Source organism: Triticum dicoccoides, chromosome 1B (genome assembly GCF_002162155.2).
Source record: "Triticum dicoccoides isolate Atlit2015 ecotype Zavitan chromosome 1B, WEW_v2.0, whole genome shotgun sequence".
NCBI classification, from domain to species: domain Eukaryota; kingdom Viridiplantae; phylum Streptophyta; class Magnoliopsida; order Poales; family Poaceae; genus Triticum; species Triticum dicoccoides.
Genome location: NC_041381.1, coordinates 171,200,755 through 171,218,223, shown reverse-complemented (window position 1 = coordinate 171,218,223; position 17,469 = coordinate 171,200,755). Strand labels below are relative to the sequence as shown.

At 46.9% G+C, this 17,469-nt stretch overlaps 1 protein-coding gene and 2 pseudogenes across 1 annotated transcript; all 3 read left to right on the top strand.

The window, feature by feature from the left end:
• The first annotated feature begins 123 nt into the window (after positions 1–123).
• LOC119303421 (translocator protein homolog) lies at positions 124–1,106 on the top strand. Its single transcript, XM_037580545.1, has one exon. The coding sequence runs from the start codon at positions 282–284 to the stop codon at positions 870–872; it is 591 nt and encodes a 196-aa protein (XP_037436442.1). The 5' UTR covers positions 124–281; the 3' UTR covers positions 873–1,106.
• Positions 1,107–1,619: 513 nt separating this feature from the next.
• On the top strand, positions 1,620–9,117 carry LOC119326213 (annotated as a pseudogene).
• A 2,989-nt stretch (positions 9,118–12,106) lies between these two features.
• Positions 12,107–16,755, top strand: LOC119326202 (annotated as a pseudogene).
• The last annotated feature ends 714 nt before the right edge of the window (positions 16,756–17,469 follow it).

The window sequence follows — 17,469 nt, the reverse complement described above, 5'->3', positions numbered from 1 at the left end:
ATGAGTGCTCCGAGTCACCCCCACTCCAGAAGCTCCTTTAATCGCCCGCCTCAGAGTCACCTGGCCGAAAAGAATGGATAGATTACTGAGCCCCTCCGCCACGTGCCTCAACCGCCCGCCACCTCTTCTCCACACGTATCCCGGCGTGAGCCAACCTCGCGCCTACTTAACCACTCGCCGCGACCGCTTCCTCCTCATCACGCTCGGGAATTCACCAGACGCGCGAGAACCTCCGATCGAAGCAATAATCGAGCCGAGTTAGGATCCATAACCCATCACCCATGGAGACCGCCACCGCCACCCAGGACCAAGGCCTCACCCGCCGCGCCGTCGGGGACGTGGACGCCACGCCGGCGCGGATGCCCGGTTCCGGCGCTCGCGCCACCAGCCGGGACCCCAAGAGGAAGCTGGGCCGCGCCAAGCGGGGCCTCCGGTCGCTCGCGGCCGCCGTGACGGTTTCGGCCGCGCTCACCGCGGCCGCCTTCTACGCCTCCGGCGCTGGCTCGTCGTCGGGGACGGCCAAGGCGCCGTCGTCCGCGATGGTGGCGATCGCGCGGGCAGGGTCAGTGGCGGCGGAGGCCGTGATGGCGCTGGCGGCGTGGATGGTGTGGGCGGAGGGCGGGCTTCACGGGCGGCCCGGCGCGACGCTGGCGCCGTTCGCGGCGCAGCTCCTGGCGGCCGCGGCGTGGCCGGCTCTGGCGCTCAGGCTCGGGGCCGGGTGGGCCGGGATGGCGTGCTGCGCCGCCATGGCCGCCGGCGCCGCCGCGTGCGTCCGCGGGTTCGGCGGCGTGAACCCCGTCGCCGGCGACCTCGCCAAGCCGTGCGTCGCCTGGGCCGTGCTCCTCGCCCTGATGAACTACAAGATGCTGTAGAAGGGAGGAGAGACAGTTAGAAAGGCTTTGCGAGTTGTCGCGTGGTGACCACGTCGGGTGGCGAGTTTGTGTATGTACAGTACACTGTACACGCGAGCGTAGTTTCTTGTATCTCGTCGCAAAACACCGCTATCTTTTTGTGTATTACTGTTGTTTAATACGTACAATCTACAATGTACTTACTATGTACGCGTACGAAATATGATCGTGTTCATGTTGTGCTCAAATGTTCGGTTTTTCTTTTTCGATTAGCTGCTTTTGATCGACTAGGGAGTATGGCCCCGAACACACACTTCTATAAACCAGATCGTCCACGTCGGTTCGATCAGCGAAGAGTCCCAGATAGAATCGGAATTGAGTTGGTTCAAATTCTGTTCTGTAGAGTCATCGCGTGTTAGTTCGTAATAAAGCAGACCGCGTCTCAGATCGATTAAACCCCTCTTGGAAATCGGCGATGTTCTTGGCCCAAGGGTTTTGAGCGGAGCAAGCAGCGACGGGCGGTGGCCACGAGAGCACGCGACGAGCAGCGGCGCGGCAGACCAGGCGGCCACACGACATACGGCGCTGGCGGAGACGGGCGCAGAGGTCAACACGCGGCGGCGCGTCAGCACCGTAGCCACCGACAGCAGCAGGCGGCTCAATCTCCGGCAGCTGGCAAGCCAGTGAGTGCCCTGTTTTGCTCTTGCTCGATTTTTTGAGTGCTGACAATCGTTTACTTAACGTTGTTCAGTGAGCAAGCGAGCCAAGATGGCGGAGCCGGAGACGGAGACCACCATCGTGGCCTCTTGTGTCTTCCAATACAAAGTTGATTACGAACAAAGCAAGCAGCTTCCCATTGACAAGGCCATCTATTCCGACATCGTCTCCGCCGGGGGACATCTGTGGAGGATTAGGTGCTACTCGCGCGGCGACACAGAGGACGACAATGGCGAGTATATTTCTGTCTACCTCGAGCACATGAGCAAATCCACAAGCGTCGGGGCCATCTTTGATATCTTCATACTCGGCAGGGACGGCAAATCACCTACGTGGGACACGTCCAAGATATCCAGGACACTCCAAACCTTTGAAATCAATGGAGATAAAGACCAGCGCGACTGCTGGGGATGGAGTAAGTTCGTCAAGGAAACTATTTTGGAGGAAGATTACTTAACAGGAAACACTTCACAATTGTATGTACCATCATGATCATCGACGACAGTCCCATTGCCGTCCCGCCTCCAGACATCGGAACCCATCTTGGCCGTCTGCTAGATCATGCTGGCGGGTCAGACGTGTCATTCATCGTCGACGATGAGACATTCCGTGCACACCGAGCGGTGCTTGCTGCCCGCTCACCGGTCTTTAGTGCAGAGCTCTTTGGTTCCATGTGTCAGCGACCCAATTACTATCACGGCCACGTCGAAGGGCAACACAGCCAGCCCACCAAGAGCGACCAACACATGGGCCTGGGCCGTCGAGAACCAGCAAGAGCTACCAGCTATATATCTACAGGGGACAGCAACGAGCTAGCCATCCGGGCTTGGATCAGGCAAACGGCACGGCGGCTTCCTCCTTCCCCTACCTCCTGTACTTCCTCCTTCCTCCCTCCCAAATCCCCTTGTATCAGACCTTGATTCCCCAGTAATGGAGTAATCTGTGAGTGGAACCTAACATCGTGGCATCAGAGCCTCCTTCCACCCTTCCGATTTGCCACAAATCCTCCCAATTTTGCCCAATTTTTTTTTTCTCAGTTCATCAATTCCTTCCACCACCATGCATCGGGAGCTGAAGGCCTACCTGGATGATTACCATGCGCGGGCCATGGCGCGCTATGACGCCGTGGACAAGCAGTACGGGCTGATGTTGAAGATCCTCACGGGCGTCTCGCCCCCGCAGCCGGCATGTCCCATGGCCACGGCAGCAGATGACGGCCTCACAGACGACTCTAGTGTCCCGGCGGTCGTCCCCGACACCTCTTCCTCCACCACCAAGGCCCACGAGACCTTCGAGCTCACCCCCGGCGCGTCCCCTGCTTCCATCGAGATGGTACCAGTCACCTGTTCGACGGAATGTCCGACCGAGGTAGTCACCATCGCCAGAGTTGACGAGGTCCACGCCGCCACCACAACTGTCCGCCTTGAGCCCGCGGTCGATCTCATCCACCAGGAGGTCGTGCCGATCATGACGGTTCATGCAACGCCTGCCATCAGCACCAGCACCACCAAAGTCCTTTCCCCTGTGGCGACCACCACCGACGTTGACTCCAAGGCCAGTGTGCAAGAGCTCGATGCACTCACTGTCAACACCACCCCAGTGACGAGTGAGGTGGACCACACCGTCGTCCACAACGTCTCCAGCGACCTTACTGCATCGACGCTGACAATGTGTTCGGCGCAATGCACCTGTCGCCACACAAACCTACGGAGGTATGTGCTCCACCCAGCAGCGACACCTTCGTGGCTGGTGCTACGACCGCAACCATGGCCATCGTTTTGGAGACATTATGCAGATGGAAACGAGAAACGGCCCATGCCATGGCCGTCCTTAGCTTGCTCTCGTGAACTGAATCGGAAGCACATTGGGCTGCTGTCACAAGTTACATCTGCGATGAATCATTTTTCTGGTACTCCAGATTCGCTGAGAAGACCTAGGAAGTATTTGCAAATTATGCACCTGAAACTACTGTTTTCATCATTCTCAAGCAATTGCCAAGCAGTACAGTTATGGTCAGAGCTACCGACAGTGGAATTTCAGTTTTGTGCTCATGATCCTACTGATCCAAAAATCACGAGAGAAACCTGGTGGTGCTTGCTGAAAATTACTTATAAGATCGGTCAATTGGGTCACCTATTCAGACCAAGGCAGTGGCGGTCGCTCAAATATGATTCAGTTGCATGCTATCTTGAGGAGCCATCTTCACGTACACATCACCAACCTCATGAAGTTTCAGGGTTCAGTGTTGAGCTAGTACCATTACCATTCAGCGATGTGAGTTCTCCTCAAGTTCCTTATCGTCGGTCGAATTCCATGGACGAGTCATTCTGTTGTTTGTCGGGTGCAAAGCTGCAGTTTGGGCACAATAAACTACAGATTATGAGCATGTCAGTACAATGGCACTTTCTGAGCCAAGAGAAATTAAAGGGGAGTGGTCGTTTTGATAGTGAATTCAGACCTGAACAAGTAGTTGATGTTTCAAAAACAAGAATTCAGTTTGCCGAGCTAATCAGCCTGGAGTGTTGCTCCTTCAAGTGTGGACCAAATTGCATACCATTTGTAGTCTGGTGGAAATACAAGTGTCTTCTTCTTTTGGTGGGAGTTCAACACATGATTCTAGTTCATTTGTACTTTTTGCACAAGATGACCAGTACTGAAGCCTTGGAAAAAGGTGATTGTCAGCATCTTATATCAACCAATTGTGTTCCAGCATATCTGAAATCAGATGAAGTCTGTGTTGCTGCTATTTGCAAGTTTGATCAGGGAAATTCTCAGGAGTGGGTATTGATACTTTGTTTCAATCAGGGACCACTTCTTGTTTGTACAACTCAGGTGCATTGGAATCTTTCTGAGACGGGTGCTTACTGGATCCCCATGGTACCAAGCTATATTCCTGTCCCGAGTCATCCAATAAAACAATTTATTGATGATCTGGCCTTGAGTATTGCAGAACAGCGGCTAGTCATCTGTTGGGTGCAGTCCTCTTATGAATTTCTCGCTCATGACGCCCAACCGATGTTTTGTTTCAGTCAAAAAAATGCCCAGCTGAAGTTACCAGGATCATATTTTTTATGCACTTGTCAGGCAGTACAGTTACTCTACCATTGGGTTCATGAGCACGTCACTGAGTTGGCTGGTAGTTGTTACTTTGCAAAATTTTGGCGCACTAGAGATTCCCATGATTTAGTACATCACTGGGTAGTTCCTATATGTGCCAGTATACAAGCAGGTGGTAATCTGTTCAAGTATAAGTGGAGCGGACAATATGAATGGAGACTGTTGAAGCCTAATTTCCTGCAAGCTAGTTCTGGTCCCTGTTCTGATGCATATTTCTATGGGAACCAATGCACGGTGGTCGTTGAAGTGTTGGTGTATCTTGTTGGGCAGCTAAGTGACATGTTTCATAAGTGGAGAGGCCAGTATCATATAGGGGCGAGCAACAAAATCACTTACAACTATGGTATATGCCTTGGCATCTCAGTGGCAGGGAGTGGGCTCCTTCTGATTGAGTTGGACCTACTTATTCCAAAACCAGGAGAGCATTTGGTCTTGTTGCAACCCAAGCCTCCGTGGTCACCTCTTGTTCCACCACAAATTTCTACACAATTCAGCAGCAATATGCGAAGAACTAATTCAGAGTTTCTACACCTCGCTGGAGTTCTTTGGGAAATCACACCATTGTGGATCTGTGCTGATCATGTTAATATCTTGTCAAGCCATTGGTGGTGCTTCTCTTGGGGCACTTACCCAGATGCAGATGTCCCCGCTGCATGTCTGGGACGCTCAACCCCGAAGGAGTTTCAGAGCACTGCACACAACAATGAACAACATGCGGTACAGTCACTTCAACCGACAACTTCGTCTTATGCTCAATGGGATCCAGGAGGATTGGATTTTGCAGAACCAGTGAAGAACAGGCACCGGCTTGGGGGCAAGCCGGTTGTTAAGGAGGAGGGGATGTCAGCGACCCACGCAGCCAGCCCACCAAGAGCGACCAACACATGGGCCTGGGCCGTCGAGAACCAGCAAGAGCTACCAGCTATATATCTACAGGGGACAGCAACGAGCTAGCCATCCGGGCTTGGATCAGGCAAACGGCACAGTGGCTTCCTCCTTCCCCTACCTCCTGTACTTCCTCCTTCCTCCCTCCCAAATCCCCTTGTATCAGACCTTGATTCCCCAGTAATGGAGTAATCTGTGAGTGGAACCTAACACCATGTCAGAGGCTACAATGTCATCCATCGCGCTGCACGACATCACAGCTGCAACATTCAAAGTTATGCTTCGGTTCATTTACACCGATGAATTGCCCGGAGAAGACGATCCCACAGACTCATCCGTTGAGATGTTCCAGAACCAGCTCGCTGCTGCTGATCGGTATGCACTGGACCGGCTGAAGATTATTTGTGCCCAGAAGTTATGGGAGAAAGTGTCCGTAGATACAGTTGCAACTATCTTAGCTTGTGCTGAAACCTACAACTGTCAGGAGTTGAAGAACAAGTGCATTGACTTCTTTGTGGCGGATGAAAATTTCAAGGAGGCCATGTTCACGGATGGTTATGCGCTACTGGTTCTGAAATTCCCATCGATTACTGCTGAGCTCAAAAGGAGGGTTAGGGCATAATGTAGTGAGAGATACATCTGTGTGTATATAGTCTAGATTTTAGGGACACGGCGTTTTGGTGCTCGGGCGCAGCTGCTCCCTAAATCTCTCTCCTTGGTTCGCTTCTGGGGATTCGAAAAAAGCGGTCTGACAGGTCTGCGCTGAGACGCTGGTAAATCGATATACGGCTGTGCAGTGTAGCGAACAGTTCGTGGTCGTGGGCCCGAATCGTACGTGCGCACGTCCGTCCCGACCGATTGAGAAGCTGGTCCGTGGCCCAGATTAGTCACTTTTATGCTGAACCGTGACCAGGGTCTGGGTACAGAAACGCGTGTCTCCCTGATCCTCCGTATGGAAAACATGTCGAGGGCTTCGGGTCGGGTGGTTTGACGAGCAATGAGATCGCGCTGGTGGGGAGGCACCTCACGGTAATGGCGGGCGCGGCAGAGCGGCGCTGGATGCCGATGGTGAGTTCCTATTGGATCCAGTTGACCGGTGAGTTTCTCTACCGCATCTCTGGATTTTCGTGCTTTGATGGATTCCTCGATTCCCCGCCGCCGCTGCTTACTCTGTTGTGGTTTTCAAGGTTCCCACTCAGGGAAGAGTTGGCCGACAGCTTGGAGCAGCCAAATCCGGACACTCTAGGGTTCCTCCGACCATCCATGGCCATTGGGCTGCATCGCCGCCGATGCCGTTGCCACCGCCCCGTCGCCGTCGACCCCGACACCACCGCTGCTCTCTACATCTCAGTCTCGCCGGGGCCCCTCTCTGCCCTGGTCCCCTCTACTGGACAGCTGCTCGGCGGTGTCGTCTTTCTCCTGTACTGGTTGGCGGCATCTCGTTCTCCGGCACCAACAAGTCCATGGCCCCATGGTTCTGCACGAAATCTCTAGTCCGGCAGCCTCCATCAGACACCACGGGTAACAAATACAGTTCCCTAATCTTCTTTTCCACGGATTCATGATCTAGAGTGTTGATGCTTGTTGTGAAATTTTCAAGATTTCTATAATGTTGATCTTTAGTTGTTGGAACGTGCAAGTATACAATACGTGAGTAGGCAGTAGCTGCTGTTGGTTCAGTCCAAATCATACAAGTAGATTTAGACAGGTTTGTGTAACATGGCATCTGGACATCAATCATACTTGTTTCTTTGTCAGTATCGTGTATTAGATTAGCACAAGTTTCTTAATTGCCATACAAGGTTATTGGATAATTTATCTGTTATTAGGAGGGAAATCAGTGCATAAGCACTTATCCGGGCATCACCAACAGTAGAGAAGCCACTAGTATGCTCTTGTGCTTTCCGCATTACAAGATAATAAAAGTCTGGGATACAATAGGTTACATCTTTGATGTTTTCTATAGTAATTAGCGGCCATATTAATCCTAAGCACGTCCCTATTAAAATTATAATGGAAAAATAAATGATAAATGCGGAGGGTAAATTGTACAACAAAGATCAAATTGGCCAGGGGGAGATCACACTTTCATTCACGAAAGAAGGCAATCTTTTCCACGTCACATGTGCCAATTCACCTCTAATTAGATTTTATCAAGACAAGATTCTTTGCCGCCTTTTCATGTCTACTAAATGATATCTCTTTGTCAGCTATATATGCATGCTTTTCTTTACAGTGGCCAAGCTATGATTCTACTGAATTGTAGCATATGGAATTTTCAGAATTTATGCATACGGAATTGTAGCATACCTGAACTTAAGATGGCAATGACACTAATGGTAACCGTAATTGTAAGGTCGCCCATTTGCAAAATATAAAGACCAATCAATCATCATCACAGCCTGCTGCTACATGAACTTTGGGTACTACTCTGCAATAGGATGCCCTTTTTGTCATCAGAGGACATACACATGCATATATTTACAGTTGCTGCTCGTCTGGCTGTCCCGTGGCTAGTTTGTAAAAGGAAGCATGTGCAAAATAAACACTCATTAGCAATCAGTAAGAAGAGAATGCAAGTGTTGTTGTTCTAGGTCCTTTAGTTCTTTCTTCTTCCTTGGTACTGATGAGGAGAATAATGCCTTATGATCTCACATACTACCTATCTCTTAACTATTTTTCACACATTTCCTTGTGTTGATCAGTTTACTCCATGAGTCAATTTGTACTAGATTATATAATCAGTTTACTGCCATATATGTCTTTGTCCAGTGCTCCATGGTTGGATGCACTTGTAGTAGTACTGTACTAGGCTTCAGATCAACCAGTTTAGGAATTTGGGGGAAAATCCTTTTTTATTAAGTTTGATTAATTTTACCAACCTTGGAAATTTTCCCTTTTTGTTAAGTTTGCTACTGGTACTTCTCTATGTCGCCATGGCAGTTTGAATTGACATATGCACTGAACTGAATTTACATTTCCAATCTGACATGTTTTACATCAGGCTTCTTTACTTCAAGGCATGTGCTACACTTCAGCTGACTGATTTGGAGGTATTGTGGTATGTGAACTGGACATCAGAAGTTGCGAAGCCCCATCGATGCTGCTTTGGAGCATCTCCACCACTCCTGCAATGCCGGTGATTTGCAACATGGTGGATGTTGTAGTGACAGATGCAGCAGAGATGTCGTGGTGCCCCTCCACTTTTCAGCATGTCGTATGTTGCGCCGGTTGTGTGGTGGTGGTGGTCGGCGCCGGCCCTCCAGGCTGCAGCACTCACCGCAGGAATGGCTTGCAGCGGTCGTTGCCATGGCACTGCTTTGCAGAATCAGTGGGGGTCGAGCAGGCTGGCAGAATCGCGGTGGGCGATGTCTCTGTAAGAGGATGAGATGGAGAGTGAACTGGCCCACTGGGCACGTGCCAATTGCACGAGGCACTTGTTTCTACATTAAAAATTATAATGCGATTTATGTAAGTGCTATATGTGAACTGGTAAGAGCAATGGTTGAATTGTTGGTCAGTGGAAGAGTAATTGGTGAACCGTAAACAGTGACGTATTGGCCCTGGTCTGGCACCACAATGGTTTTATGTAACAATTTGTTTTAAGTGTGGATGAACACCGCTGGATTATGCACAGCCTCCAGGCCGATGCATATGCGGTGGCGCCCCCCACCGCCGGAGAGTGCCTTGAGCCTGTTGAGCATGACGCAGCCAAGGGCGTGGAACACTGCAGACGCTGCTGTCGACCGTCTGGCCCGCCCTGCCGCCGAATAACTCATATCTCGATCCTACGTGAACAATATGCCTACTAGTGCATGCAGCGCGAGGTGTCAGCCAACGTGGCGAGAAGCGGCTTCATAATAGACCACGTTAGTTGAACCGGATGAAAGAAGGGATTAGATAGTAATTAGCACCGATTTATTAGTGTATGGGGCGAGTGTCCTATAAAGTACTTGAGGAGTTAAAACGTAAAATATCCCTAAGACGCTAGTTTAGGGGCATATTCCGATACACACGCAGTCAGCCTTCAATTTCCTTTTGGAAAAACTTTGTCAGACGGGGGGCAGAACGGCACGACAAGGCCCAGGAAAATGGCTGGGCCGTGTTGGAAACATCTGGGCCGTGACGGTACCTACTAGCAGTAAATGCGGACGCTGGGTGAATTTTCCATCGATACGACACATAATACACGTAAGAATACTGCGCAGGATGAAGATCTCGAGAGGAAAGTGCGACCAGGATATCGGGTGCATCTGGGCTCGGGCACCGAAACGAATTTTCGAGATTTTAGTGTATAGTTCTAGGATGGTGTTTTCTAATGAATTGGCCTGCATGTTTGAGAGAAGAAAATAACACCATACGAAGGGCTCAGTTTGTCTGCATACAACACATTATTTACATTAGAGAAAGGCCTTTGCATGACGCAAGATAAAAGATTTTCCTCTTCTAGAATGTGAAACAGTTGGGAGACAGGATTCAAATTGTTGTCTTATTAAGCAGGTGTTATGCTTTGTAATTGCTTCTATTTTTGGTTGCCATTCTAATTTTGCAATATTTTTTGTTTGCGCATGGACTGTATACATGACGGATGCTTGAAGCAAATCTATGTAATTCATACTTGCACTTTTTTTTTTGAAAAATAACATTCCATTAACTTCAGTCCATCCCTGCCCCCTCCCTTTTATACAACCTTTGTCATCTTGTTGCTGCTTCATATGCTTTATTATTTTAAAATATAAATCAAAAACACTCTTTACATTCTCTTTTTCATTAATTTTAGTTGTCCCTGGCACCAATTTATGCATTTATTTTAATCCCGCGACAGCGTGTGGGGTATCATCTAATTCTATTTACATTTGAATTTTATGACATGCTATAGATATGCGTCAATTTGTACCTATTGTTCAATTTATTCCAAAAATTTTAATCACGTTGATGTGCATTTTATTTTGGCCTTTATAGGGAATTTATTTTCGAATTTCCTTTTTTTAGACAATTTTGGAATTTTCTAGTCACACTACAGTAGTCAAACGGGACGAATCCCACAAGGTAGCGCTGCCATGGGCCGCCCTATGTAGCGGTTTCCCCCTTTTTCCTCCAGTTCTTTTCATTGTTTTTCTTTACTTTTTTCCTCTTTTCACTTTCTTTTTTTCCCGTTTGTTATTTTCTTCTTCTTCTTTTTTTCTGTTTGATTCTGTTGTCAATTCATGAATATTTTTAAAAATAGTGCACATTTTTAGTACATGAAACATTTTATAATATTCATGATCCTTTTTAATATTTTTTTCCCAAACTCGTGAACACTTTGCAAGTTTGTGAAACATTTTAAAAATTCATGAACTTTTCTTTTTATGATATTATTTATTTAATTTTACAAATTGACAAAATCTTTAAATTCTGATTATTAAAATACCTAATATTTTTGAAATCGTGTTTTCTTTGGTACTTAATAAACTGACAACATGGTTTTTCAGCGCCAGCCACTTTTGATTTCTTCAGCCAATAAGCTAAATGGGACGGGGCCCTGGTGCATTTTATCTCCTACTAGAATAAAAAAAAGGTGTGCTTTGTTGCTCCCGACTTTTTCTTTTACGTTAAAAAATATGCTTTCTTTTCTTTTTTGTGTTATTGGTCAGCTGAGCAGCTTCCTGAAACACCATAAGACATGACATTCAAGTGTCATGACCAATTCATTGAGACATATATAGGAACATGGAGTATTTTAAATGTGTGTATTTTGTTCGATTGAGATACATTTATTGTGTAAAATGAGTACCAAATAAAGATCCTGACAATTGTAAGATATCAAGCTCATTCTCATCCTTACAAAAGATGAAATGTATGACTACATGATAATATCATCAAACATTTTGCCTAACAAACAAATGCTCATCACACCATATAATATCCTATGGGTTTCCATAGAATGGATTCCGTCCTTCACTAACTAAAGGGAAGATGCAATTTTGTGCAGGATAAACAATGAGATAACATCCCTGGAAAAAAACAATGGGATAACACATATTTCAATTATCCCAAACACATAGAGGAAAATAGGAAGCAACTTCCATGATGCAAGTATGTGGGATTACATTTTCTTGGATGGGCAATAACCCTTGATCCTTCAAGATAATGATCTAACTTCCTGTTTGACAGACCAAGGCAGAGGCATTAAGAAAATTTATCAGTAGACGAATCTTTCACTAATGTAGGATTTCCAATTTTCCATTATTAGGAAATAATGTGTCAGAATATTATTTTTTTAGAAAGTGTCGGAATATTAGTATATTTTTTTGAGGAAGTGTCAGAATATTAGTAGCGGGCGGAGCTACAGGGAGGATAGGATGGGCCCGGCCCACCCTGGGATTTTTGGTCGGCTTGTATAACATAGGAGATTTGGTGATGGGCTGGAGAAGAAAAATAAAAAACAGGCCGAACAAACTCGGCCTGCTAGGCCGCTCGTCTCAACTATAGAACGCGCAGCCGCACTTCTAAAACTCGGCCTGCTAGTCCGCTTGTCTCAAAAAAAAAAAAACTTCTAAAAAAAAACCCCGCAGCCGCACTGCGTCTCGTCCCAGTCTTTCCCCTCTGCGCCGCACTGTTCGCGGACTCGCCGCTTACTCGCCGGCGAATCGCCGTCGCCGGACCCCAGGAGTCCAGGAGCTGCCCAAGGCCCGTCCCACTCGGCCGCCGCAATCACAGTGCCTAGCCGTCCGCTCCTCGCTCCCTGCTCACTCGGCAGCAGCACTGGTCCTGCCCGGCGGCAGGCGGTGTGGTGGTGTGCTGCTACGACACAAAGGGAGCCAATCGTATTTGAGGTACCTTGTCCATTTTCCTCGTCCCCATTTCAATGTCTGATTGATTGTTCTCATTAGGATTTAGGAATCTAGGGTCTTTGTTTTGAAAGGAATCTAGGGTCTGTTATTTATAGTGCTATCAGCCACATACATGAACAAATGAGGATAATTTGTCGTGTCCAACTATGATTGATAGAATGTAAAAAAAAAGTGTAGAGTTGTTGAAGAATGAAGAGGATGAGACTCAGTGCTTCTCTTTTCTGGAAATATGCCACGGACAATGAAGATGATATGATACAATTGATACTCCCTCCATAAAGAAATACTCCCTCCGTCCCAAAATACTTGTCGGAGCAATGGATAAAAATGAATGTATCTAGAACTAAAATACATCTAGATACATCCACTCCTCCGACAAGTATTTCCGAACGGAGGGAGCATAAGAATGTTTAGATCACTACTCTAAACACTCTTATATTTCTTTACAGAGGGAGTACTTTCATGTCCATTAATAAGTACATGCATGAAGTCTTCTTTTATGCAAAATACATACTTGATTGAGGATTTTAATATGTTTGTAAGACCATATTGTATCTTTCCATTGTCCTATTGCCAATTGGTAAATTAATTAAGTACGGTAGCAATGCAATATGCGTTGCCAGAACAATTTTTTTGAGATGCACCACCCTGTTTCAAAATTCTAGATCCGCTTGCAAGAATCATTTCTTGGCATCTCTCTGCACATACTATTGTTTTAAAGATGATGTTCCAGAGAGACATGTTGGTCATTATGTCAATATAAAACAGGAGACGGGTGTGTCAACATTTATGTAGCAAGCTAACCGATATGTCAACCACATGGTTTAAATGTGTTGTGGAGTCTCATTAGTCAACTCTTAGTATAAGTGGAAAAGTTCTTAGCCTATATAAGTGTCTGACACTAATCATCAATAGCAAAATATTTGACATGGATCACATTTCAGAAAACAAAACGGTGATTTGAAGGTTAAGTCACAGATTCTACCAAAATAATTACACATAAATTGCAGGTTTTCTACATGATCGCAAGAAATGTTCACTTTTTTCAAAATGAGTTCGCAAATTTTTGACATCAACTACAGTAAACCTCACGCTATAGTAACCATCCGATACAGTAGACCGCTACAATGCCGGCCTGATGCTACATTATTACTTGATTCGGTTCGGTTCCTGCCAATGGGTCGGCCCGGTAGGACCATAGTTGCCAGAAATCCGGGTCGTGTGGGTCGAGGAACGGGGTCGTGGGTCGTGGGTCGCTAACCCGCCGGAACGAGGTGCGACGAGGACTATACATCTTCGGGACGTTGATTTGGAACGTGGATCGCGATCCAAACAAATTCGGGTCGATGGACCCGGGTCGTGGTGATCTTTCCATGGAAGGGAAAGGAAGATCCTGCTATTCCCCCGGAAAAGATTACGATTTGCGCCATGATTTATTTCCCTTCCCTCCTTGTCAGAAAAAATGGTGCGGCAAGTCAGCCATTTAGGGCGTGATTTTTTCATCTACCATTTTCTTTCACATGAAACGTATACGGACCTTCTGCAAGAACTGTCCCCAAATCTCTCTTCATCAGTTCATCAGCAAAGCTCTAGTCCCCGATTCAGTTCCAACTTCCAACCCTCGAGCCGTCCAGCACTCTCCTATTTTCCCATCCAGCCATTCCTTCTTCCTTATGCAGTCTTCGTTCCCTAGTCAGCATCGGATTCTCAAGCGGCAGCGGCAAGCAAGGCGTGCATCCTTCAATGGCAGGACTGGGTGGGACAGGAGAGGGCGCATACGCAGCAGCTCGACGACCGGCAGGCGAGTGGCGGATCATCGGAGGGCGGACATCGGCAGTCCGACGGAGTTCAGAACTTTGGAGCGCAATTGCCAGGTAAGCCTCGAATCACCATGAAATCCCGCCCGATTCCCCATAGATGTTCTTGGCTGGCTTCTTAGCTTGCAATCTTCGATACTGGGGTATCATGGAGCGATCGGGGTCGCGATCCACCCAACGACCCACCTCGACCCCACGTCGTTCCCGACCCTCGATTGGGGTCGATCGACCCCGGGTCACGGGACGCACCCTCGACCCTCGAACCAGGCTACTATGGGTAGGACTGCTCCTGGGCATTGCACCCCCTATTTGTCTCCCACCTCTGAAGTACTCCTGATACATCGCACATTTCGAATCACTCCTAAAAAATTGCGAGAAAAAACTATAAAATAAGAATTACATAAATAGAACGTGAGTTTTACATTCAAAATCAACCTGCAACTTTATAAAAAAAGACAAACTTAGTGTTATTAATGATAATGAGCCGAATTCATGGCCCAATTCGAAATTTGCAACTGTCCACAATCGAATTGATCGTCTTTGTTTCCCGGTCTCTGTATTATATTCACATCTGGAACTATTTTGGCACGTTGTATCTATTGGTCAATTTATTCCAGTCAACTACTTTGATGCATGTGATTGTATGCGCTTGTATGTGAGAGTCTGTGATTTTACTGTGTTAAAAAGAAAAACTACTTTGACCTGCATTTCATTTTGTCTTTTTTTTAGAGAGAATGCATTTCATTTTGGCTAGGGACACATTGCGGCCCATATCACCTGCGGTGTTGGAGGGACCCCATTGTTGGAAGCCTGCAAAGAACAGTTCTGTCTGTGCTCAAGCCTCAAGGGTTTTTCTATTGCAAAAAAAAAGAAAAAAAAAGAAGAAGAAGCCTCAAGGGTTTCACGCCGAGCAGCAGCAGAGCAGAGGAGACAGACATACGGCGTACGGCGGAGGTTCTGGTGCGGGTGCGGGGAGATCTGAGGAGCGGCCAGTGGTGCCTGAGTACCGATTGCCACCACCAGCAGGCCAATCGCATCGCCGCCACCTCCTACTGCTAGCAAGCCAGTGAGTGCCCTTTTGTGCTTTTGTTTCAGTTTGTTGAGCTGAAGGATTCACTAGCTTGTACTCTGCATGACTGCACCATCAATTTTTTGTGGCAGTACTTTCTTTTGTGTCCTTTTTTGTGGTAATTCGTCTTTGTGTTTGCTTAAAATTTGTTCAGTGAACAAGCGGGCTAAGACCGCGCAGCCGGAGGCGCAGACCACCATTGTGGGCTCCTCTGTCTTCCAGTTCAGAGTAGACTACCAGCAAATCAAGCAGCTTCCTCTCAGCGAGTCCGTCTACTCTGACGTCGTCTCCGCTGGGGGACACCTTTGGAGGATTGAGTGCTTCCCACGGGGGGAGAGAGAGGCCAACAAGGGCGAGTATGTTTCTATCTACCTCGACCATTTGAGCCAATCCAGATGCGTCAGGGCCATCTTGGAGGTCGACATACTGGGTAGGGACGGCAAACCATCTATGTCAGGCATACAAAGGACATGTGAAACCTTTGAGATCAAGGGAGACAAAGGCCTCGCCGATTCTTGGGGGTGGGATCGGTTCATCAAGGGAAGTATTTTGGAGGAAGATTACTTAATAGGGGGATACGTCACCTTTCTATGTGCCATCATGGTCATCGATGACAGTCCTATTCCCCTGCCACCTTCGGACATTGGAACTCATCTTGGCTGCCTGCTACTCCCTCCGTTCCTAAATATAAGTCTTTGTAGAGATTTAACTATAGACTGCATACGGAGCAAAACCAGTGAATCTACACTCTAAAATGCATCTATATACATCACTATATGGTTCATAGTGAAATCTCTACAAAGACTTATATTTAGGAACGGAGGGAGTAGATAACAATGACGGGACAGATGTGTCATTCATAGTCAATGATGAGACATTCCATGCTCACCGGGCAGTGCTTGCTGCCCGCTCACCGGTCTTTAGAGCAGAGCTCTTCGGTTCCATGTCTGAGGCTACAATACCATGCATCACGCTGCACGAGATCACACCTGCAACATTCAAAGTTATGCTTCGGTTCATTTACACGGATGAATGGCCTGGAGAAGACAGGCTTGAGGACTCCTCTGCTGAGATGTTTCAGGATCTACTCGCTGCGGCCGATCGGTATGCATTGGATCGACTGAAGGTTATTTGTGCCCAGAAGTTATGGGAGAAAGTGTCTGTAGATACAGTTGCAACTACCTTAGGTTGGGCTGAAACCTACAACTGTCAGGAGTTGAAGAACAAGTGCATTGACTTCTTTGTGGTAGAGGAAAATTTCAAGGACCATGTTCACCGATGGTTATGCGCTACTGGTTCTGAATTTCCCATTAATTACTGCCGAGCTCAAAAGGAGGGTTAGGGCATAATGTAGTGAGATACATGTCTGTGTATATAGCTCGGGTTTTAGAGCATAGCTCTAGTACGGTATTTTGGAATTGGTGAATGGTTCTGGTATCTTTTAAAAGCTAATTGGCGTAGCACTAGATGCACTTGGTAAGCTGGGGACCTGATAATGTAGTGAGAATCATCTTCTTATCAGTATTGGGCTTAGTTGCTACCAAGTACTGACAGCGATAAGTAAGATGAGTTGGAGGATGTTATCAGATTGTACAGCTTGCAAAACTATCTTATATCATGGGACGGAGGGAGTAACTGAGATGCAAGTTGGGGATGCTGGCCTTAGTGCTCTCACAAAAACAACACATTTAAATGTTTCCAATCCTAAGGCGTCTCTCTCCCGGCATAACACTAGAAATCTGTTTTTTTTCTATGACGTTTTGGCGAGGCGTGCATGTGTGGTTGTAGATGGTTTCTTTCGTCTTCAATTTTGATTTTGCTGAGGTATTCATTTCTAATTCGCATCGGCACCGGTATTAAAAAAAGACGGATCATGCGCTATTGATTAAGGTTGCATCCTAAATAATATTTTTTTAAATGGTTAACGGATAAAATAACATCATATTCAGGTTCAACACATTTTTCTAACCAATTCCATATATAACATGTTAAATTTGGAGTTAGGGTTTAAAAGGTATGAATATTTTCAAAACACATTTGATATGTGACGTGGGTTGATTAACCCGAATATCATGGGGTTTCCTTCAAAAGCAAAAAATCTAACTTAAAATTGACCCATAGGTTAATTACCAGAAACATCAGACGGTTTCTCCGAAAGCAAAAAAAATAAAAAAAAA